Below are 25,782 nucleotides of genomic sequence, written 5' to 3'. Positions count from 1 at the left end.
CACCATGATGGTTTTCTAACAAAGCATCAAATGAAGTGTTAAAATGATTGAAACATTGGACTTCTCCTCGGAGCAGTAATATGGAAATATGTCTGACTATCTTGCTAAGCTATGTATCCACCTCCACACACCCTTTTGTGGCTTACAAAATGCAGATGTAGATGTAGAATAAAGTGTGAGAATTTCTGCCTTCCACTGCCTTAATAGTTGCTGTAAACGTAATATGACCTAATGAAAGCATCAGCTACTCCTCCAGAGTTCAGAAACTGAACTTTGAGCAGACACTCTTGACATCACACCATTTTTATAAGTCATATTTTAACTTTTACCATCAATTGACTGAAATCTCTGTTGTAGGTTTTTCTAGGCAGTGAAGGGATAGGGATGATCTGGATGTGTGATTAAATCTTATGTGATTAAACTAAGGAAAGTTACACCATTACATAAAGTAATGTAAAAAACTGGTCCATGATTTGTGAGCATGTTCAGTTGTTTTGTCAGTGTACTGCAAATACACATCAGTGGGCATAAATTTGTGTTTAATCTTTCACTTCAGGGACTTAACTTTTCTTTCAGTACAATATCAGTCATATACAACAATAAACAACAATAACCTTTTGAAATCAAGCAACACAGTTCCTTCAGAATATAAGAATTTATTTTCTGCATTATTTTAGTAAATTTTTGTCTCCCCTTAACCTTAAAAATGTGCTGACTGCACACAAAACCCACATCATTCGATGAAGTGGGGCATCTCCTGAGACAGTGTTCACTAAATAAAAAAAAACATGACAAAGATCTTTTATTTCTGTAATTTTCCAGGCTCACAAGAACCTTAAACACAAAAAAAATTTGTGGCTTTCGTATCCTTCACTGAATATTCTGTCAGAGAGTGCTACCAATTTAATCATAAACTAAGTATCTCATAATTTTTCTCCTGCATTGCGTAGTCTGTTAAGCAATGACTTCACTAAAACTAATTTCATAGATTATTTAAGTCCAAAATTATATCAGAAATAGCTATATTCGTATAAATGACCAAATGATTCTGTAGATATTTGTATAATTGCAAAATAACCCTGTAGCTCTTCGAAGTAAAAATCCTAGAAACCCAAAAATCCGGTAAGAATGTAAGGAATACTAAATATTAGGAACCATAGGGAGAATAAAAATTTACCCTTCAGCACAGAAAAGTTGTATGACAATCTGAATCAGTAAACCATTACACGAAGTCAGATAGATACGTAACACATATAGCAATAGAGCACAAGATATTGAGATGGTTATCTCACTGTAGAACAAAGCTGTTTCAGTGTATCAGTGAAGGAAATTGTGCGCAGACTATAATACAAACTTTACTTAAGTAAAACTATGCTGTGCTCATTCTTTACTTTGTGGAACACTTTATCGATATAATTTTGGACTTTTTCATGAAAACCCAACAAGCATGATACATAATAAAGAACAACTTCTCATTTAACTAAAAGTAACTGAAAAATCAAAAGATAGTTCTGTAGCTGTAATATGTGCCACAAAACATCATTAGAAGTCACAGAAATTGAACAGATGCACTTGAAAGGGTAGTAGACAGTATCGAATTACTGTAGGCATACTGCAAGGAAAGGAGCAATGGCTACATACATAAAAAGTGGAATAAAATTCCAGGTCATGATCTTTAATGAGTACTCTAGTTATTTTAGTTCTGACAGACTAAAGGCCCACAGCAGAACTTCTTTTTACACTTCACCAGGTAATTAGAGTGGTGCTAATAATGCTTAGTAGAAATAACTAGGAAGTCATTGTGTGTGCCTATTTCAATATTAATTTCATCTTGTATAATACTGATTGCACTGAAAGTACTGGTTGAGGACATTGTCGTCCAACTTTGATTTCTTCGCCATAGTAATATCCCCAACTAAAAGAGGATGTAGAATAAATTATCAATCTCTGTTGCATTAATTCCAAACGTCTTTCATGAAACAGATGGGAATCCACAGTAAATGGTTTATCTGACTATGATGGTCAAAGGGCAACAATAAACCATTCTCCTCAATCATGCTTAGTTAAAGAAGACAGAAAGTACAGTTACGCACAATCATAAATGCTGACTCAGCTACACCTTTCAGAGATCGTTTTATATATGATCAATGGGAGGAATTTGCCGGAGTCACACCGGATATGAGAATTAAATGTCTCTCCGAAAATATATTCTTACAATAATATGAATCCAGTTTGCCTTAAAAACTTTCCAGAGATACTGTTACTAAAAAATCTAACATGACACTGGAAGACACCAGGCAGAAAATTGGAAATCCCAAGATACTGAAAAGAAACTAAAAGAGTATGAGTACCTTACTAGCCACTCCCATATTTTATTAAAATCTTTGGACTCAGGTATGTGACTTCCAGTTCACACTATTGCTCATAGCAACCAGTTTATTTCAGAATGTAGACAGATGATGACCCCGAAAATCTGTAAGGTTACATAAATGCTTAGCATAATGTAGTAGATAAAAACAGCAGCTGCATATTGCAAAAGGAATGCTGTGACTTTTTTCCCAAACCAACTACTTTTCTCGTGCCATAATATATTATTTATATATTTCACATGAATTACCTACAGTGCCGCCTCCTGGCTGTTAATTTATATCTTGACTTGTTCAGCAGAATGAGATTTATGGAACATGATGTATCATTCAATGAAGATGATAAGCAATAAAAGCCACATAGAAAATCCAACTGTTCCTCCCCCAATCTGTTCTCATCACAGCAAGATTTGTAGCAGCTGCATTTGACCCAGTGAACTCAGACTGGTTACGTGAATTTACTATAGAAGGAATTAATAATCAGCCAGTTATTTTCTGGCATTATAATTAGGTATTCACGGAAAGGTTCATGAATAAGGAAACATTCTACATCTACATCTACATCCATACTCCGCAAGCCACCTGACGGTGTGTGGCAGAGGTTACCCTGAGTACCTCTATCGGTTCTCCCTTCTATTCCAGTCTCGTATTGTTTGTGGAAAGAAGGATTGTTGGTATGCTTCTGTGTGGGCTCTAATCTCTCTGATTTTATCTTCACGGTCTCTTCGCGAGATATACGTAGGAGGGAGCAATATACTGCTTGACTCTTTGGTGAAGGTATGTTCTCGAAACTTTAACAAAAGCCCGTACCGAACTACTGAGCGTCTCTCCTGCAGAGTCTTCCACTGGAGTTTATCTATCATCTCCGTAACGCTTTCGCGATTACTGAATGATCCTGTAACGAAGCGCGCTGCTCTCCATTGGATCTTCTCTATCTCTTCTGTCAACCCTATCTGGTACGGATCCCACACTGCTGAGCAGTATTTAAGCAGTGGGCGAACAAGCCTACTGTAACCTACTTCCTTTGTTTTTGGATTGCATTTCCTTAGGATTCTTCCAATGAATCTCAGTCTGGCATCTGCTTTACCGACGATCAACTTTATATGATCATCCCATTTTAAATCACTCCTAATGCGTACTCCCAAATAATTTATGGAATTAACTGCTTCCAGTTGCTGACCTGCTATTTTGTAGCTAAATGATAAGGGAACTATCTTTCTATGTATTCGCAGCACATTACACTTGTCTACATTGAGATTCAATTGCCATTCCCTGCACCATGCGTCAATTCGCTGCAGATCCTCCTGCATTTCAGTACAATTTTCCATTGTTACAACCTCTTGATACACCACAGCATCATCTGCAAAAAGCCTCAGTGAACTTCCGATGTCATCCACAAGGTCATTTATGTATATTGTGAATAGCAATGGTCTTATGACACTCCCCTGCAGCACACCTGAAATCACTCTTACTTCGGAAGACTTCTCTCCATTGAGAATGACATGCTGCGTTCTGTTATCTAGGAACTCTTCAATCCAGTCACACAATTGGTCTGATAGTCCATTTGCTCTTACTTTGTTCATTAAATGACTGTGGGGCACTGTATCGATCGCCTTGCGGAAGTCAAGAAACACGGCATCTACCTGCGAACCCGTGTCTATGGCCCTCTGAGTCTCGTGAACGAATAGCGCGAGCTGGGTTTCACACGACCGTCTTTTTTGAAACACATGCTGATTCCTACAGAGTAGATTTCTAGACTCCAGAAAAGTCATTATACTTGAACATAATAGTTCTGCACATCTGTTCGACGTCCCTTCTTGAAAAAGGGGGATGACCTGTGCTCTTTTCCAATCCTTTGGAACGCTACGCTCTTCTAGAGACCTACGGTACACTGCTGCAAGAAGGGGGGCAAGTTCCTTCGGGTATTCTGTGTAAAATCGAACTGGTATCCTATCAGGTCCAGCGGCCTGAACTCTTTTGAGCAATTTTAATTGTTTCTCCATCCCTCTGTCGTCTATTTCGATATCTATCATTTTGTCATCTGTGTGACAATCTAGAAAAGAAAGTGCAGTGCAGTCTTCCTCTGTGAAACCGCTTTGGAAAAAGACATTTAGTATTTCGGCCTTTAGTCTGTCATCCACTGTTTCAGTACCATTTTGGTCACAGAGTGTCTGGACATTTTGTTTTGATCCACCTACTGTTTTGACATAAGACCAAAATTTCTTAGGATTTTCTGCCAAGTCAGTACATAGAACTTTACTTTCGAATTCATTGAATGCCTCTCGCATAGCCCTCCTCACACTACATTTCGCTTCGCGTAATTTTTGTTTGTCTGCAAGGCTTTGGCTATGTTTATGTTTGCTGTGAAGTTCCCTTTGCTTCCACAGCAGTTTTCTAACTCAGTTGTTGTACCACGGTGGCTCTTTTCCATCTCTTACGATCTTGCTTGACACATACTCATCTAACACATATTGTACGATGGTTTTGAACTAAACAGAAAAATCTTCCTACCTTTTTTAATATTTCTATTTACGGCTGAAATCATCGATGCCATAACCGCTTTATGATCACTGATTCCCTGTTCTGCGTTAACTGTTTCAAATAGTTCGGGTCTGTTTGTCACCAGAAGGTCTAATATGTTATCGCCACGAGTCGGTTCTCTGTTTAACTGCTCAAGGTAGTTTTCAGATAAAGCACTTAAAAAAATTTCACTGGATTCTTTGTCCCTGCCACCCGTTATGAACGTTTGAGTCTCCCAGTCTATATCCGGCAAATTAAAATCTCCACCCAGAACTATAACATGGTGGGGAAATCTACTCGAAATATTTTCCAAATTATCCTTCAGGTGCTCAGCCACAACAGCTGCTGAGCCAGGGGGCCTATAGAGACAGGCCTATAGAGAACATTAAGTGCTTTTCAACCACCACTGTTTGCAGTTGATTGGCAGCCTTTATTACAGGAAATGGTAGCAACTGGTGAATTTCAGGTGTTATTTCATACCATTAAACCAAATTTGACCATCTATCTACAGTAGACCAAAAATGTCCTGCAAGCATGTCATAACATAGGTAAAACTAGTGAAAGAAAAAATGTGGTATACTAGTGAACTGAAAAAATTAAATACGTTTTATGCCAATTACATGATCACTTCAAAGCACCACAGTTCCCAGCTCAAAGGAAATGTTTTATAGCAAATGTTTACAGGCAAAAATAATTTTTAGAATGGATGTAGGAGAAGACAAGAAGAAAAGCAATGATAGCATCATTGAAGGACCTCGCAAACCATACAAAGCAGTTACTTCTGTTGCAGCATTACTGGAAGAAGCAGATGAAGAGAAATTGTGCTGGGATGGGGCGTTAAGAGATTTCCAGATTCCATTTGCGAACCTGTAAGCAGCTAGTAAAATAACTTGCACAAGAGAGAAAAACAAGAAGTCCTTTGTTTTATATCTTAGTCTGTGCCTGCTACTCACCGCAAGATGTATTTGGGACATTAGTAACTGGAAAAAAAACCTTTTATCATCAGAGTCAAGCATATCTAAAATATCTCGCGTTAACTGTAATAAGTACTTTTTTTTTATTTATTTATTTATTTTTTTTTTTAAATCGGGAGATGTGTGGTTTCAACACACTTAAGTATACCTTCAGTATAATGTAAGCAATTTACATTCATAGGAAACTTATATAAGTTCGACACATTATCTACCAAAGTTTCCTTGTAAAAAAACACGAACTTCCAACTTTCCATTAATAACTACAGAATAACCAACAGATGTACAGATCCTGGTGGTGCATCTGTGTAACAAAAAGTAGACAGTCTGTCTTGCTGGTGATGGTCCAGAATGAAGACAAGTCGACTTTATGCTCTCCTAGTAACTGAAATATACTTGAAATTTTATTTTCACATTAATATTTTTCAGTTGATTTCACACTTCCCTTCATTTTCACCAACTGCAACAGAGTCGCATATACAGTGATCCAATGCTGTCAAATGTTTTTTATTCCAGTCTTTGACCACTATATCAATTCTTTAGATGATGACCAATTTCAGTCCCTAGTGACTATCCTCAGATCTACAATATACAAAATATATACACCTAGTGAGCAGTGTGTCTTTCAACATAATACAGCAATACGTATCACAATATACTATCATACAACCAGGAAAATGTACAGATAAAATAAGGTGAAACATACCTTTTTTCACCATGTCCTAAAGTGATAAGGCCATAATGGCATCATCGAAACATATCAATATAATCAGCACAGCATCCTCACATATATCTAAAATAAGGTGTAGAATAGGCAACTGGCAACTGGCTACTGAAGTACAGTAGATACCAGAAATCTGATTTGCCTACATCCTCCCTAGATGTCGTGACTGTGGGCATAGATGTAGTCATCATTTCCACAAAAAATATAATCTGATAAAAACACATTAGGTAAAATACATGTAGCAGACTTTTAAAATTGATAACTATCATAGAAACCAATTGAGATACATTAAAAGATGAATACAGTTACCCATTTAAAATTATTAAAAGGAAATATACGAAGAGAACAGGACCGACCCTTTTTATGGTGAATTTACGGTCAACAATTAATATACGTAATACATAGCCTGTAGCAAACTATAAATTGCCTATGAAAGATAAAATGTCTATATGACAGCTGAAAAAAGATCAATGATCAGCACCCTCTGTTGGGTCGGCCACCAGGATGTAGGCGCGCACTGATCGTAAGAACTTAACCACTAGAGGGCTTTACATACAATGTGATATATCTCCCACAGAAAACGTTTAAACAACATATTAACAGTCAATGAATAAAATTGTATAGTCTGGTTATACATTCCATGAATAGGTAAGACATAATCAGTTACAGGATTAGAGCGGCTAATGTATGGAAGTAAGGCAAATGCCTACTGTTCTTGACATAAATCATCAAGTACGGCTAGGTATAAATACGTGAGGCAGATTATATTTTTTGCGTAAATGATGACTACATCTAAGTCCAGAGTAGCAACATCTAGGGAGGATGTAGGCAAACAGATTTCTGGTAGCTACTGTACTTCAGTAGCCAGTTGGAATAATGACTGTGTGGACAATGTGGCCTAATCTACACCTTATTTTAGATATATGTGATGATGCAGTGCTCATTATATGTTCCGACGATGCCATTATGGCCTTACCACTTTAGGACATTGTGTAAAAAAAGTTACGTTTTACCTTATTTTATCTGTACATTTTCCTGGTTGTTTGGTAGTATACTGTGACACATATTGCTGTATTATGTTGAAAGACACACTGCTCACTAGGTGTATATATTTTGTATATTGCAGATCAGAGGGTGGTCATTACGGACTGTAACCAGTCATCGTCTAAAGAATTGATATTGTGATCAAAGACTGGAATAAAAAACATTTGACTTCTCTTCATGGCTTGCTGAAGTTGTACTGCTTCCAGACACATTCACTTTTTGTCAGTTCATTCCCAGAAAGCCAGTTGTGATGATGGCTGTTCAACCAGAAAGTATTGATGGAACTCATCCTTCTTGTATCCTCTGTCATTTGAGATTGACAGTTAAAATGTGCCCTGGTTTAGCACAATGGTAGCATGTTGTTCAAACAATACTTTCCATTAGCAAATGTTTGCGACAAATCTGTAACAGCACGCCAAAGTCAGTATTACTATCCTTTGTCAAAACAGTTATGTTCAGGACAAACATTCTACAGCCAGCTTTGTACTAATCTTGTCAACTATGTTGTTGAATTTAGAAGCGAGTGGCCTTGGCACTCCATACAGAAATGCTGTAAAAAACCGACAAATGTGGTGCAGTGGCAACAAATGGCAAACCACAAATTTATCATCATTTACTTAAATGGTGTGCAGGCACAAAATCCTTTCTGGGTATTGCAGTGAGCCAGTGATTTCTCAGCTTCTTGCATCTGGAAAATTGGAACATGTACACTTTAATTTCTTCTTGTGATTTACAATTTCCTTGGCAATAGGGAACACAGCACTTCTGTCCCAGGCTTTAAACAAGAACTACGGGTGTATACTGTATAAAATAAACAAATTTCAAGTGGCACACATTTTCCACACAACACACTCATGACCTGAAACTTCATGTAACAAACGGTCCTTAGCTAGTGAAGTCATGCTCCAAAATGGTCGCTGTGTGTAGGCCTGTGTATTTAGGTGGTGTTGCTTCAGCCATGGTTCATGGTATGAATATTCCTTGCCTTAAATTTGCATGCTAGCGCATGAGAAGCTCCACAAAAGCCATGGCTGGGAAAACTTTCTGTGAACACATTTGGTACAAGGTTTGTTTCAAATAGGTTTTAACCAAAGTCTTACTTTCCTCTGAACAGAACAGTTCGGAAGCCTTTAATAGGGATCAATAGCATAACTTTCTGCAATAAAGTACATATAGGGTTAATTATAACCTTATGAAAATAATTAATTGCTATTCACCATGTAGAGCAGACTTTGAGTCACAGAGAGGCACAATGAAATAAACTCACTCACACACACACACACACACACACACACACACACACACACACACACGCACACGCACACACACAAAACCACTGTCTCTGGCCATTGTGCCCGGATCCGGATTCTACGTACGTGATTCTACTTACTACACTCCATATAATATAGATTTAGTATATTTACTTTAAATACTATACTAAATATAGGATGTCTTCTTGCATATAGGATGTCTGCTTACATATAGGATGTCCACTTACATATAGGATGTCCACTTACATATAGGATGTCTACTTACATATAGGATTGTCGCACACGCTGATGATTTGGTGACACTAATCAGCCAACTGAGAAGAAAGAAAATGCACAATATACCCATAACATGGCCTAATTAATTTGATCCATGGGGATGAGAGATAAGAGAACAAGCACTATTTTGCACCATGTAAGTCTTTACAAACAGTGTGCTGTGGCTACATCACAGCACCACGTGTTCTTTGTGTAAACACAGTGTAACAATTGCGATGTCCGGCTTTGAACTATCTTGCAGTCATTTTTCTTGTAATCCCTACTGATTGGAATGTAATTGTTCTTTGCACATAAAGTGCTCTTGAATTTTTCTGACCGAATTATTGTGGTTGAAAGTGACACACATGCCACATTGAACTGGTGTTGCCAGTTGCTTTTGTTTTCGTATTCTGATTTGTATTGTATTGTGTTGTGGGCTATGCATCCACTTAAACTACAATGCACTAGTGAAATAGCATCATACACCTTCTCTTTCCCTTCTCCTTGTGTTTCACGTTCTTGCATGACTTGTTGGTATGGTGGCTGTATATCTACAAAACACTATTACAGTGTTTGGTAAGCACTAGCTACTAATTTCCTGTTGCAGTATAGGGATGGAGAATTCTTTTGCAGACCTTAATACAAATAGTATTGTTTGCTCCTTGCATTCACATCTCTGTTCCTGTTTGCAGAAATTTGTCAACTTATTATCACCAATAGCAAGGGGAAAGAAAGAAAACACAGTCCTGAGCTTATTTCACAACTCGCCAATAACTAATCTGAAACTGTGCTTCTGTCCTGCGAATATGATAATGTAAGAAGATTGATTTTCCAGTCTGCCAAAATTAATACAAAATCTGTGCTAGAAGATTACAGTGCAAATTGGTGGTACCCTGCACAAGTAGAAAGGTGAAACAGCAAGCCATACATATTACGTGTGTGTCGACCATAACCAGGAATCCTAACTGTATGCTGTCTAATCAACCCAGTTAAATGTAAACCCTCTAACAGATTACACAAAATTGCCTATGATGTGAAGCATATACTGGAGACTTATTAAATCTAAGTAAATCTAAATAAATTATGATGGAAACAAAGGAATAGCAGTCTATAACATTGCAACTTTTCTTCTTCTTTTGCCATTTGTTAATCTCTCTTTCCATCACAGCTCTCCTGAACAACTACATATGATAAGACTCCACAAAAAGGCTCTTCTGATTTCCCACTCAGTTTGAATGGAAATATGTTAATCAAGCCCTGTCTTTTTTTCTAATACATTGGTATATTGTTTCAAAAAATTCATTAAATTGTCCCTTAATTGAGTGTGCTGACTGAAATCTTCTACCAGCTTCATATCAGTTGCCTTCTTTAAATGTGTAATGGCTTTATACACCACACAATAGCTAGAATTCTGTGTAGCTTGGGATTTCCAGCTGTTTTAGCTCTTCATTGAGCTTCTTTTCAGAGAAACAACCTTTTCATTAATTTTCCATTATAGTATTGAACCAAGTGTTCAGTGGATGAAACCCTAATTTCTATATCAGCTAGTTGTATGGTTCCCTCTGCAAGGATTTGTTTATATTTTAAGTTGCCTCATTGTGATCTTCAGCTCGGAATAGTCTGCAAACCCCCAGCTTGTTAAATATTCTTCTTATCTGTAGAATAACTTCATAAAACCCAGGACTTGGAAACTCCGATCTTTTAAGGCTTTTGTTGCACCTTTGAATTCAACACATATTATAAGTATCGTATTACATTTTTTGAAAACATACGTATATACATTATTGATATAATCTTACGGTCGTTGGTATGCCTGGCCGGCACAGAAGACTCTTTGCTACCTTTGACTACTTTGCCCGTAAAGACTCCATGTATGTCTTCAACTCCCTTGGAATGGCATGGAGACCAGGCTGAATATCTCGTGCTAATAATAAAATACGCAGAACAGGACTTGTCCTGTAATAAATCTTCTTACATAATAATTAAAACTTTATATCCTGAACGATTATCCTGCATAACAAAAATGCATATAATTCCACTAAGAAAGCTTGTTTATTTATATTCAAAAGTAGTAAGAGATTTCACTTTGACTCAACAAAATTATTTATTTCCAAACTTTGGTTACAAAATATCTGGAACATCTCGTACCCTCATAACAAATTTGAATGCCACGTTTGCTCATTTGCCTGTTCATGGCTGTTTGGTCATTCTTTCATGGGTCCTTTGTATCCGGAACCATATTGTTGCTCCCTTCTGATTTGCTGTGTCGAGCTGTTGCCTTGATCATAGTTGCAGCACCCTTATGTTGGTCTTTCTGATTGTAATTTGCAGCCCCTCCATGCCATGCATCATAGACACTTTCCTATGCCACTCTGCCACTTTACAACTGGCCGTGGTTCCCATTGTCAAACTGGATGTGCTGCTCCTGCACTTGGTGTTCTTGCATTAAATCAGAATAGTCCAGCATGATTAGTAATTGTTTCACATTGGAGTCAGGAAGGGCCAACCTTATCTCCATAATGTCAGTCAGCAGTTTGTGTTAAAATTCTTAGTAGTCTGCCTGAGCTATTATTCTGTCTCCGTATTTGATTTTGTTCAAATACTTCTCAAAACATCTATGCAGACTGTCCTACTGAATCTGCTATTGTAAGGTTCTTGATTTGGAACTCCAGTGTGAAGATGTATCTGAGACCCCTTGCAATGAATACTTCACCAGAAACCACTGCATGAAGTCATTGTAGTGTAAATAACTTTCTGCAGCTTCAATAGCCTACAGACTGGGACCACTCTCTGCACATGGCTAGCTAGAAAGGGGATCTTTGAATGTTATTCCAGCTATTGGGAAGGATACCTCAGAATGATTCTAAAAACACAACTGGTTGTATGTCCTGCCGTGTTGTTCTTAAGATACTTCATTATGATGCCTTGGCCTGCTGTCCTCCACTACAAACACAGGTGCCAGCTGCTCAGGCCTTGTTACTATACAATATTGCATTTGTGGCTTGGAAGCAGTTTGGTTTATTTCATCCTTTAGCCTACCAATCTCTGCATGCAGATAGGTGACAATTTCATAACCTAAATGTGAATTTTAAGCATAGTGTTTTACAACAAGAGGAGCTATAAGATGTATGGCAAGCTGCTGCATTTGCTTAAAAAGTCATTGACTCTGAATTGCGAAATTCTTAAATCTTCTCATTTCATTTCTAGGTCCTCAGTAGTGGCAGAAGTTTCTTCAAATTGACTCTTTAACTTCGTTTCACATTGTGAGTTGGTGCTCACAGCTCAAATTAGCCAACTGTGAGCCAGACCGCAAGTGTCACTGATGCTGCATAGCTCAGACATTTCCACACTATATTAAGTTTTTAGTTCAGAAATACGTTTTGATTATACTTTGTCTATCTGTTTTTTGGTTTACTTCTTTTGAATGATTGTCCACAGTTCCCTATTTTGTTCTTATCACCATTGTTAAATTTCAGCAGCTTCTCCCACCCTCAAGATATCGAATTTTTGTCCTATCACTCTATTCATAGTGTACCCCTCTCATGGTGGCTGCAGAAACAGAACTTATTTTCTGGACTGTATATTATTGCTCTGCCTTTAATTTTGTGGAAATGGAATTTATTTCCTCTGTAAAATGGTTTTGTTCATAAGTCACTGACCCTAACTTTTTGAATCACTGTTTAACCTGCTCTGCCAATATCTTGATCTTTTCTGTAAAGTCTGTAAATTGCCTGGTTGCTGCAATGGCAGTTTTACCTAGTCAGTATCGATCTTCAGGTAAGTAAGATTCTCTCACTGTGATTTATATATAATACTTCCTGCCAAAGCTGTTCTACTATCTATCTATGGCATTCATGTAATGAAATGCATTTTTTTTTTATTTATGCTCCAAGACAAGAAAATTGAGAAAAATGTCATATATTATTTTTTGAAAATTTATCGGATCCAACTTTCTGTCTAATCATGGGAAGATCTGTTACTTCTAACTTCTATCACAGTCCATTCTTTATGTTAATGTGGTGTTTAAATAATGTATATATAACACACATTTAAAATTGTCATATAAAATACTGCAAGGTTCCTTTTTTTACAATGTATTTGAAATTCAGTGCACTACTTCTCAGTGCAGTTCATGTGCTCACAAAAATTGCAGTAAAACGGTTTTTCTCTCATTCTGGGTGTGGTAATAGAAAGGCCTGATTGCACCTGCAGTCTAGTGTATCTGCTTATCAGTGTCTCAGCACATTAACTATACAGTAAATTGTTAGCTTTACTGCTTTCACTATCTATTTTTGTCATGCCTCCTATTTCTGATCTTGGCAAAAATTGATAAATGCTTACGAGAATGAGAACACCATTGGAGAATGAGATGCATAAGTAGTAGTTCCAGTAAATAACGCTGAAAATTACAGTAAACTCAGCAGAAAGATTTCTGTTTCTGCCTCTAGTAGTGTGGATATGCGTGCTATCACAGTGTGTTTGAAATTTACTTGTACTTAGAAAAGTGGATCTGAGTTCTTTACTTTCAGTTCATAATGTGCTGAATCAGTGTGTGTACGACTCTGTTGCAGATTATTTTTTGGTTGAAATAAGTTTTCTATAGTGTTACGTTTCTAACAGATATTAAGGTTCTGATAAAGAATAAGGTATTAAAACTTAACAATTGAAATTATTGTTAGAAATGAGTGCAGTTTTAGATTTGGTTGCCTTACTTTCATCATTGTGGACCAGTGGGCAGTTATGGGCTGTCACCATCTAATCTCTGAGGTGTGCCAGTCACGTAAGAGATAATAAACATATTATCCCTTAAGTGTAATTAGAACTGTCTGATGTACATATTTATGCTGTGCTGTATACCACCGAGTTAACTGTTTGCAATTTCAGTACACCAAACCAATAGAAGAGGAAACAACAACAGCCCCAGCAGCTACAACAACAGCGACTACAACCACATCGGTGGCTGCTGCACCGCGCACAACAAATGGCACACTGGACAAGAATAGGAATAACAACGTCAGTGTAGGTGCTGGTGTAGATGCAAGGACACCTAGTGATAAAGCGCGTAAGAAAAAAATGAGTGATGAAGAAATACTTGAAAAACTGAGAACTATAGTCAGTGTTGGTGATCCCAATAGGAAGTATACAAAGATGGAGAAGATTGGGCAAGGGTAAGTAATTTCATTGTTATTGCTGAACACAGACAGGTTATTTAAACAGAATTTTTTTTTTCAGATTTTGTGCAGGAATACATATCTGCTACAATTTAAATAATTCTAAACTGCCATAAAATTTACTTAAGATTTGGTAAATGGTGTTAGAATTATACATTTACTCACATAAAAATTTATAATAAATTAAATTCTGTGTTTCTTTTTTCTCTCGTATTTTAGATATCTCAGAGTTTTGTCTTTACCTGAAGTTTAAGTGATTTCTTACCTTTACTTAATCACAGATCTATTTTTTCTTACAACATTTAATGTAGCTTGAACATTTGCTGATTACCACACTCATTTTAGTGCATCAGGGACGGTGTACACTGCTATTGAGACTTCCACGGGGATGGAGGTAGCTATCAAGCAGATGAACCTATCACAACAACCCAAGAAAGAGCTTATCATTAATGAAATATTGGTGATGCGAGAAAACAAACATCCCAATGTTGTTAATTACCTGGACAGTTATCTAGTTGGGGAAGAGCTTTGGGTGAGTTTGATTGTAATTGTGATCTGCACTTGGATTTCAGTGACTGAGACAAAAAGAAGAGAGATTTTTTGATGATGCTGTAGCTAAGTAAGAATTCAAAGGATATCTTGGATTGATATTGGTACAATTTGAAAAATTGTTGAAAATGTGCCATTCATTATAGGTTTGTCCCATCGCATTTGCTTATTTAGTTCTTTTTTGCCTTTCTTTGAATATCAGTCTATAGCACTTTGAAGTAAGATCTGGGGAACACAACAAGTATTTCATGATTGATTTGGCAGATTTTCTGTTAACCATATTATCAGCATCAGGCATAATCTGCTTTTGTCAGTTTATTTATTTATATATTTATTTTTAAGTCACCAGCCTTCTGAATGGTTTGAAGCTGCCTGCCATGAATTCCTCTCCTGTTCCAACTGTTCAGAGTAGCACCTGCAACCTACAAACTCAGTTATTTGCTAGATGTATTCCAGTCTGTCTTCTTCCACAGTTTTTGCTCTCTGCAGTCCCTTCTAGTACCATGGAAGTCATTCCCTGATGTCTCAACAGATGTCCTATCATCCTGTCCGTTATTCTTGCCAGTGTTTTCCACATATTCCTTTTCTCTCCAATTCTGCACAGAACCACCTCGTTCCTCACTATATCAGTCCACCTAATTTTCAACATTCATCTGTAGCACCACATCTCAAATGCTTTGATTCTCTTCTGTTCCAGGTTTCCCACAGTCCATTTTTCACTACTATACAATGCTGTGCTCCAAACGTACATTCTCAGAAATTTCTTCCTCAAAGTAAGGACAATGTTTGATACTAGTTGGCTTATATCTACTTTTGATGTCCTCCTTGCTCCATCAGTCATTGGTTATTTTGCTGCCTAGGTAGCAGAATTCCTTAACTTAATCTACTTCATGACAATTGATCCTAATGTTAATTTTCTCGCTGTACTCATTTCTGCTACTTCTCATTACTTTCGTCTTTCTTCGATTTACTTTCAGTCCATATTCCATACACATAAGACTGTTCAATCCATTCATTACATCATTTAATTCTTCTTTACTTTCATTCAGGGGAGCAATGTCACTAGTGAATTGTATCATTGATATCCTTTCACGTAGAATTTTAATTCCACTCCTGAACTTTTCTTTGATTTCCATCATTGCATCTTCGATGTACGGATTGAACAGTAGGGGCAAAAGACTACATCCCTGTCTTATAACCTTTTTAATCTGAGCACTTTGTTCTTGGTCGTCCACTATTATTATTCCCTATTGGCTCTTGTACATATCGTATATTACCCATCTCTCTCTGTAGCTTACACCTATTTTTATCAGAATTTCGAACATCTTGCACCATTTTACATTGTCAAACTCTTTTTCAAGGTCAAAAAAAAACCTATGAATGTGTCTTGATTTTTCTTTAGTCTTTCTTTCATTATCAATTGCAATGTCAGAATTGCCTCTCTGGTGCTTTTACCTTTCCTGAAGCCAAACTGATCATCACCTTACACTTCCTCAATTTTCTTTCCCATTCTTTTCTATATTATTCTCGTCAGCAACTTGGATTTATGAGATGTTAACCTGATTGTGCGATAATTCTCGCACTTTTCAACTCTTGCAATCTTTGGAATTGTGTGGAAGATATTTTTCGAAAATCAGATTGTATATCGCCATTCTACACACCAGTGTGAATAGTCATTTTGTTGCCACTTCCCCCAGTGATTTTAGAAATTTTGATGGAATGTTATCTATCCCTTTTGCCTTATTTAATTTTAAATCCTCTAAAGCTCTCTTAAATTTTGATTCTAATATTGAATCCCCTATCTCTTCTAAATTGACTCCTGTTCCTTCTTTTATCACATCAGACAAATCTACCCCCTCATAGAGGCCTTCAATGTACTCTTTCCACCTATTCGCTCTCTCCTCTGCATTTAACAGTGGTATTGCTTTTAATATCATCGAAGGTTATTTTGACTTTCCAGTATGCTGAGTCAGTCCTTTCAGCAATCATTTCATTTTTGATTTCTTCAGATTTTTCGTGCAGCCATTTAATCTTTGCTTTCCGGTACTTCCTATTTATCTCATTCTTCAGTGACTTGTATTTCTGTATTCCTGAATTTCCCTGAGCACTGAACATTTTTGAACTTTACTTTCATTGATCACCTGAAGTATTTCTTGTGTTATGTATGGTTTCTTCGCAGTTACCGCCTTGTACCTATGTTTTTCTTTCCAATTTCTGTGACTGCCCTTTTTAGAAATGTCCATTCATCTTCACTTTTACTGTCTACTGAGGTGTTCTTATTGCTGTATCTGTAGCCTTAGAGAACTTAAAAGCTGTATCTCATCCTTCCTTAGTACTTCTGTATCCCACATCCTTGTGTATTAATTCTTCCTGATTAATCTCTCAAACTTCAGCCTACTCTTCATCACTATGACAGTGTGATCTGTCTATATCTGCTCCCCTGGGTATGCCCTACAATCCAGTATCTGATTTTGGTATCTCTGTCTGACCATGTTGTAATCTATCTGAAATCTTCTAAAATCAGCTGGCCTTTCCAAGTATACCACCTCCTCATGTGATTCTTGAACAGAGTCTTACCTATTGCTAGCTGAAATTCATTACTGAACTCAATTAGTCTTTCTCCTCTCATTCCTCACCCAAGCCCGTATTCTCCTGCAACCATTTCTTCTTTTCCTTCCCCCACAAAAGCATGCCAGTTCCCCATGACTACAAAATTTTCATTTCTGTTTACGTACTGTATTACCCTTTCAATGTCTTCATATATTTTCTCTATCTCCTCATCTTCAGCTTGCAACATCAGCATGTATAACTGTTGGTTTGCTGTCGATTCTGATAAGAACAGCCCTATCACTGAACCGTTCACAGTAACATGCTCTCTGCCCTACCTTCGTATTCATAATGTATCCTACTCCTGTTATACCATTTTCTGCTGCTGTTAATATTTCCTTATACTCATCTGACCAGAAATCTCTGCCTTCTTTCCATTTCACTTCACTGACCCCTACTATATCTAGATTGAACCTTTGCACTTCTCTTTTCAGGTTTTCTAATTTCCCTACCATTTTCAAGCTTCTGACCCATAGAATGTTATCCTTTCATTGGTTACTCAGTCTTTTTCTCGTGGTCACCTCCCCCTTGGCAGTCTCCTCCCAGAGATCCAAATGGAGGCTATTCTGGAATCTTTTGCCAATGGAAAGATCATCATGACTCATCTTCAATTACATGCCACATGTCCTGTGGATACACGTTATGTGTCTTTAATGCAGTGGTTTCCATTCTGCATCCTCACGCCATACATCATTGCTGATTCTTCCGCCTTCAGGGGCAGTTTCCCACACAAAGGACAAGAGGGTGCTCTGAACCTCTGTCTTCTCTTCCGCCCTCTTTGATAAGGCAGTTGGCAGAATGATGGTAACTTCTTATGCTGTATGTCTTCGGCTGCCGTTGGTAATTATTAATCAAAATTTAAGCAGTGGCGGGTTTTTGAACCCGGGACCGATGATATTTTGATTACTAATTAAAGATGCCACCCCTAGACCATGGGTGCATCAATTTAGCATTAAGACAGTTCAAATTAAAGAAGCATGACAGAAAAGAGAAGAAATAAACTGTTGTTAGAGGTCTGCATGGATAAGAAAATAAGATCTACACCTGCTAAGTCACATTAATAAAAGGCACATTGCTATTATCACAGCATGTTCATCAGTATGTTCATGAGATTTTGTGGGTGGAAGAGATCATCACAGAAGAAAAATTAGAGCTGCCAATCTGTATGAAACAATATATTAAATTGTATTTTGACTAATGTAGCAAATAATTAATTTTTCCTACTTCTTAAATTGTATGCATTTTGCTTTGATCTGTCACTTTTGTGTGTGTGTGTGTGTGTGTGTGTGTGTGTGTGTGTGTGTGTGTGTCCCTACCTCTGACATGTAGGCTGCCCTGCATTACAGAAATGCTTGGGATAGTATTGGCATGTATTGCAGGGGTTGTGTGGATGGGCGTAGCTGAGCAGAGAGGGAAAGAAGAAATGAGAGAGAGAGTCGATGAGGTGGACAGAGAAAGGGAGGGGAGTAGATAGATGGGGAGGAGATGATGGAGAGCAAGAGGAGGAGGAGGAGGAGGAGGAGGAGGAGGTGATGGGCAGAGAAATGGGGAGAGGTGGTGGTGAAGATAAAGAGGGTGGGTGTTGGGGGGGGGGGAGAGAGAGAGAGAGAGAGAGAGAGAGAGAGAGAGAGAGAGAGAGAGAGAGAGAGAGAGGGGGGGGGGAGGGGGGAGAGGAGGGGTGGAAGGAGAGATAGGGGGTGGAAGGAGAGAGAGGCGGGGAGGGGTGGAAGGAGAGAGAGGCGGGGAGGGGTGGAAGGAGAGAGAGGGGGGGGTGGAAGGAGAGAGGGGGGTGGAAGGAGGGGGAGAGAGAGGCGGGTGTACGGAGGGAGAGGGGGTGGAAGGAGGGAGAGGGGGGGAGGTAGGTGGGGGGGGGGGAGGTGGACAGAGTGAGTATGGGGGAGAAGATGGACTGAGAGATGGTGTAGGGGAGATGGACAGAGAAAGGATGAGGAGGTATGGATTGAGAGAGGGGGGAGAGGAGATGTACAGAAAGAGGGATGGAGAAGATGGACAGAGGAGGGTGGAGAGGTAGATGCAGTGGGCAGGTGGAATATGTAGAGGGCTTAGAATGTAAGCTATTTAAAAAAAAAGTTTCTGTAATGCAAAGAGTGTGATTTCTATTTCCTATTTGTCACTTTATTACAGGTGGTGATGGAATACCTGCCAGGCGGCTCACTGACAGACGTGGTTACAGAAACTTGTATGGATGAAGGACAGATTGCATCTGTCTGCAGGGAAGTTCTTCAAGCCTTAGAGTTTCTGCACAGTAATCAGGTCATACACCGTGATATTAAATCAGACAACATATTGTTAGGTCTGGATGGCAGTGTTAAACTGAGTAAGTATTTTGTAACTCAGTAATTGTTTATATGTATAAGTTATTTTGTATTTTTTAATAACAGTGATTTCACTTGTATATAAAATTTATTCATGGTGTTAATTGCAACAGAAAATTTTAGAGTTACCAGTTTTGTCTAGGTTACTCACTAGCCTTCTTCAGATCCAAGTAAAAACTTGATACATCTTAGAAAGTTTTCTGCTGATTTGGATTGTCAGAAATAGCACTACAATTTTTAACTGAGGTCACAAATAAATTAAAAAAGAAGTTTTATACACAGAAAATGATTCTTCATCTCACATAATGATTAACATGTTGACCTTTATTAAGATGACAAAAAAATCTGTTTATTTACAGATGCCTATAAGGTGGAATATACCATTGCCAAATGCAGGATGGAATACAAAATTTGTTCAACCAGTGGCTAGTCCCAGAATGCATAGTTTTTTCACCCATGTTTACTTATATAATTCATCATGATATCTTTGTATTTCCCCACCAGTTAACTTGGAGGACTTGAGACATAGAAAAAACTGTTAACAATGAATGGATGCATGTAGTTACTATAAGAAACAGGCAGATGAATGAATTGATCAGGGAACGGACTAGTGGAAGATGTTAATTCTCCAACAAAATTGAAGTGGAGGCAGGCAGAGCATGTATAGTAGATCTAGTATAGTGGATAGTAGATCAAGTAAGGAAATTTTTAGATGGACTCCAAGATATAACAAGAGACTTAGGTGTGAGATATGTGGGAACAACATAGATACATATAGTTAAAGACAGTGACGCATTGAGATGGCTCTACTTGGCTTTTATCCAGTTCTCTGTGTCAAGTGATTGTTGTGTTGGTGGTTTCGTTCACATACAGTGTGAAAATACAAATTGCAGTGTATAGTATATTATATAAATGCAACTGGAAAATAAGCCTGTGACCGCTGAAATGCAGTGCCACAGATTACCCAAAAGTCATTCTTACAATACATCCATGCCATATTAATTCACATGCGTCTACCTATTGATGGTGGTATAATATTTCAAAATGTGTGGTAGAAAATATAAAATAGTGAAGTATCTTGCTGATTGAAGCAGTGAATGAAAATTTGTACCAAGGTTGTGATTCGAACCTGGGTCTCCTTCTCACTAGGTAGATGTGCTAACCACTATGCCACCCTGGCATAGTGGCTTTGCACAACTGCACAGACTAACCTAGCACACCTCTCTCCCCAATCCAACATATTGTATCATTTACCTATTACAATTTGCTTTGAAACGCTTACTGTGTCTTTAATAGCTCCAATCACTTGCCACATTCCATGTGAGATTTTTGCCCCTTTTTGTTCCTGTGAACTTCCTGCAACTTCTACTATTTATATTAAGTTAAAAAACTGCCAATTTTGTCTATGCATAACTGCATTGTCTAAGTTGGTAAAGTAGGATCGTAATGTAACATATTTTTTATCCACAAATAAATTATCTTTGTTTACCATTTCTGGTTTCCTACCTGATGGTTCTGTTATTTCTAGCTTTGTATGTATATTTTCACTTTGAATCTGAGGAGTCTATGGTGACTTCTAATGCTATAATGGTCTAGGGTCATTACATCCTCTTTAATTTCTTTATTTGCACGATCTTATTTTAACTTCTTCCAGGTCAAATAACCCATCTTCAGGTAACTAGAGTTCTACACTTTAATATCCCTAAATAACAATACATGCCTATAAAATCAATTTCTCACCAACAACATGCTGTTTTTGAATCATGACTTGTCTGAAATAAGAGGTTGTGCACTATCTTGTATTTTGTGATATTTGCTGAATGGTTTTATTTTGTGTGTAAGTGGACAAGCTACTATATGAAGTTTTTCTTTGTTGTTGGAACTCTGCTTGTAATTTTGTTGGACAGAGCTTGTGATCTTTAATTCTGATGGTAATCTCGCTTATTTCATGTATTACATGTACTAAAAATATTTTTATGTTTTCAACAGCTGACTTCGGGTTTTGTGCTCAAATTTCACCAGAGCAGTCAAAACGTACAACTATGGTAGGGACGCCATACTGGATGGCTCCAGAAGTTGTAACTAGGAAGCAATATGGGCCCAAAGTTGACATTTGGTCTCTTGGAATTATGGCTATTGAGATGATAGAAGGTGAACCTCCGTATTTAAATGAGAACCCTCTCCGGGTATGTATATTTTATATATTTTGCTTGTCAAATTTAAGCAAAGATAACTGTACTATCAAGAATTATCTTTTGTGTTTCAGAGTTAATTTCTGTAATATATGCAGTCTAACTGTTGCACTGAAACTCTGAATTGACAAACCGCTTTAAAAGAAATCTTGGGTTTAATGAATATTTCCATTGGTCCCCGTGAAACTTCCTTGAGAACAATGTTATTCCTCTCTGTTTAAAGAAGAAGTCTACTTTTAAGGAATAAACACAAATCATTCTGCAAATTAAAAGCCACTTTTTACGCAGTTCCTAATATGTCAAAATGAATTTCCAGTTTATTTCAGTTTCATGCAGTTCATACTTTGTGCATTGTGACTGCAGGAAATGGTAATCTATTCTTTCAGATGACGCATACTTTTATTGTAGTTTAATGAATCAGAAAACGAGTGTGTACAGCCCTGTGTAGCTTGCGACATTGGGCACTTGATCTGGCATAGAAGTCGCAGAGTGTAAGAAGTGTGACCTGAGAAATATAGTCCTGTACCAACAATTTTGTCAGCTTCACCTGTACAGAACTGTGCCCTGCAAACACAGCAAGCTTGCAGTTCAGTGAAAGCTTACCATCATCCACAATGGCAAAGACAGTCATAACAAAAAAAATTTACAACATGGTGAAGATCTACGATTTGGTGCTGTCTTTATTGTGCAGCTTACTCAGAAACAAGGAAGTGTTGTTAAATGTCAAAACTAGAGGTTTGTCAGATCCAACAGGAAGAACATTTGCATGTCGACATTCAATGATTTGGAAAATATTATGTTAAAATGTTTTAATGGAATGAGAAGTGTCAGCATTCCTATAAGTGGAAACATGATGCAAGACAAGGCTCGTGAAATTACCCTAAGGAAAGGTTTTGAAAATTTCAGTGTTTTGAATGGCTGGTTGGCTTATTTTTAAAAAGTCATAATTTATAATTTCAGACTGTAAGTGGATGAAGTGAGGCTGTTGAAGTGTTACATGCTGTATACACAAATGACATTTCAGTCTTTGTAAACTACAAAGAAAGATGATAGTGACAGAATAATATTAAGTAAGCAGTAAGTCGTGGAACATTTACTGTGTGCAGGTGTTCGTTTTCGTACGTGCAGACATTAAACAGGAGGTGTAGAGTACAAGAAAATTGCAAGGTGTGACAACTTAGCTTCACCTGCTGTGGGCAGGGCCTTTTATGTTTTGGCATTGCAGCTTGGCAGTGGCTTGACTGTCAAAGATCAATCACACTCCCCAAGAATGAAAACAAAAGACAAGATGGTTTCGTGACAAATGAAATATATTGTAATCTGGTATGTCATGTTGAGCCTTCAAGGCATGTCTTGTATGTAGAGTTCTGTTCTACTCTAATTTACGAGTCACTCTAATCATCTGTGCAGACATTTATGGAAGTATAGGTGTGTAAAGAGAAAGTAGTGGACGTGCATTTTCGTGATACGAGTAGAAGTTGTCTTCTTTTGCTCCAATAGCAGCTGCAGAATGTGAAGTAGTCAAGCTTTTCTGTGGATGCACACGGGATTTCAGAGGCCCTGATTAGCAGGACCTCTGCTTCAAGAAAATTGGCTACAGTGACTGGATTGAAAGAGAAAGGTAGATTCTTCAGATGTTGTGTCGGGTGATAGATCTTCCTCTGAACTGCACAAGCCATTCGCAGCCTCTGGACGTGGACATAATACACTCTGTTAAAGCCAAATGGAAGGTAGCAGTTGTGCAGAAGTAAATTTTGTTTCTTGAGAGGAAGGAACTGATGAGCCTCAATGCTTAACATCTACACCGACATCAATACAGCGCAAGGCACGTGATGGTATGTGCTGTAGGGTACTTCTGGTATGATTAACTAATCCTCTCATCCCTGTTCCACTCATGAATGGTGTGTGGGAAGAATGATAGTTGGTAAGCCTCTGTATCAGCTCTAATTTCTTGAATTTTCTCATTATGGTCATTTCGTGAAATGTTTGTGGAACAAAGTAATATGTTGTCAGCCTCTTCCCAGAAAGCACTCCATCGAAATTCCAATATTGAACCTCTCCATGATGTCCAACACCTCTCTTGTAGTGTCTGTCACTGGGATTTGTTGAGCATCTGGGTATCATCCTTGCAGAGCTAAATGATCCCTTGAAGAAACACGCCGCTCTTTGTTGGATCATCTGTGTCTCTCTTATCAGTCCTTTCTGGTAAGGACTACGCATGTATGTTACTACTGCCTGGAATTGTGTAACACAAAAAACTTTGTTAAATTGTTTCATGATGGCTGGTTATGGTACATCAGTTGCGATTGAAGATGATGATGATGATGAAACAGGGAGAGAATGGAGGAGAATCACAGTTGTTCTTGAAAATGGATCATTCCAGGAGTTATCGCTTGTGATTATGATGTCGTGACTTCCACACCTGAGATGAGTGTCATCAGTGAGAAGTGTGAAATGCTTGTGAAGGCACACAGTGAGATAGGAGCTGACGACAATAGAGGAGGAAGAGTCTGTTGCATGAAGTTTTGCCACTGCTGTGCGAGGAATTGTTTTCAGGAACTTACTTTGAGTAAGGCAACCGCTCATGAGAAGTGGTAAGTCTGGTTTCGAGTCTCGGTCAGTCACAAATTTCCAGTTTTCCTCAGTAAATGTCTGACGATGGCCTCGTGAGCCAAAGATCAGTTAACACAATAAAAGTAATACAGTAGAATAAAAGCAAACTTGTTCTTTTCATTTATTTCCTCATTGATTTATTTCAATACCTCCTAGCAGGCACTGTCTGTCTTCCTTTCAATTTATATTCATATAAGGCTGCAGGATTAAAAACGGTATGAGTTCTTCCCAACATGTGTGAAAGAACAGATGTCATATATTGGGCTCAGTTACTTCAATATCCCTTCTGTGCAGATGCACATGTGTGGTTGAACTCATATGGGAATCAGTGAATGCTGTGAGAATAGAGGCTTAGTCGGTAGTGACAGGATAAGTTGGGAACTTATCGGCCAGGGACCATGCAGATTGTAGAAACAGTTAAGACAACCACTCAAGAGAAGTGGTCCAGTCCGACACCAAATTTTAACTTTCCTTATTGATTTATTCCAGTGCCCACTAGCAGCTGTGTTCTGTCTTTCCTTAGATTAATATCAGCTAGCTGGAGTGACAGTTTCTGTCACTAATATGCTGGAAAGACAAAACAAACAACAGTTCTTAAGGTTTTTGTTAAGGATGTGTTCTGTAAAAATTGATAAAATGTACAGTTAAATCCCTTTTAATAAATCTCTGGATACCAAAATATATTTTCCTTAAATGGGGGTTTTGCCCGAGTACATGGAAGGAGCGAGTCAGAATCATAATTCAAGCATGTTTAGGTGATATAAGTGCTGTTTAATTACAAAAATACCCATGTCCTGTGCTAAAAATTTAAATGTACTAAATACATAATTATTACGCTTCCCGCAGAAAACATCCTTCATCTTTTAAAAAATCAAGAAGTCTTCATTCTTTTGCTCTTCCAGGATATTGTAGGAAAGAACGTGTCACTCCAGATGGTTGATACAAATTAGAAGTGACTCATCATCATAATCACCAGCACCACCACCACCACCGCCGCCGCCAGTTCTTACTAGTGTTCCTTCATAAGCATATCAATCTCAGTATGGAAGCCAGGACATTGTCATCACAACAAACAATGTCCTGGAGTGTTGCATTTACAGAAATATCAGTTTTTTATTCTGTTCTGCTTCTGGAACAATGTAGTTTTCAACAGTTCAGCACAG

At 37.9% G+C, this 25,782-nt stretch overlaps 1 protein-coding gene across 2 annotated transcripts in view; it reads left to right on the top strand.

Moving 5' to 3' along the window:
• LOC126457383 (serine/threonine-protein kinase Pak) overlaps positions 1–25,782 on the top strand; it is a 139,472-nt gene that overhangs the window by 85,900 nt on the left and 27,790 nt on the right. For both annotated transcript variants that reach the window (XM_050093644.1, XM_050093643.1), the window contains exons 5-8: positions 14,036–14,319; positions 14,668–14,854; positions 19,624–19,816; positions 21,804–22,000. In XM_050093644.1, coding sequence (XP_049949601.1) covers positions 14,036–14,319; positions 14,668–14,854; positions 19,624–19,816; positions 21,804–22,000 — 861 coding nt within the window. The remainder of the gene's footprint in view (positions 1–14,035; positions 14,320–14,667; positions 14,855–19,623; positions 19,817–21,803; positions 22,001–25,782) is intronic.

This window comes from Schistocerca serialis, chromosome 2 (genome assembly GCF_023864345.2).
Source record: "Schistocerca serialis cubense isolate TAMUIC-IGC-003099 chromosome 2, iqSchSeri2.2, whole genome shotgun sequence".
Lineage (NCBI taxonomy): Eukaryota > Metazoa > Arthropoda > Insecta > Orthoptera > Acrididae > Schistocerca > Schistocerca serialis.
This window is presented reverse-complemented; position numbering and strand designations above follow the sequence as displayed.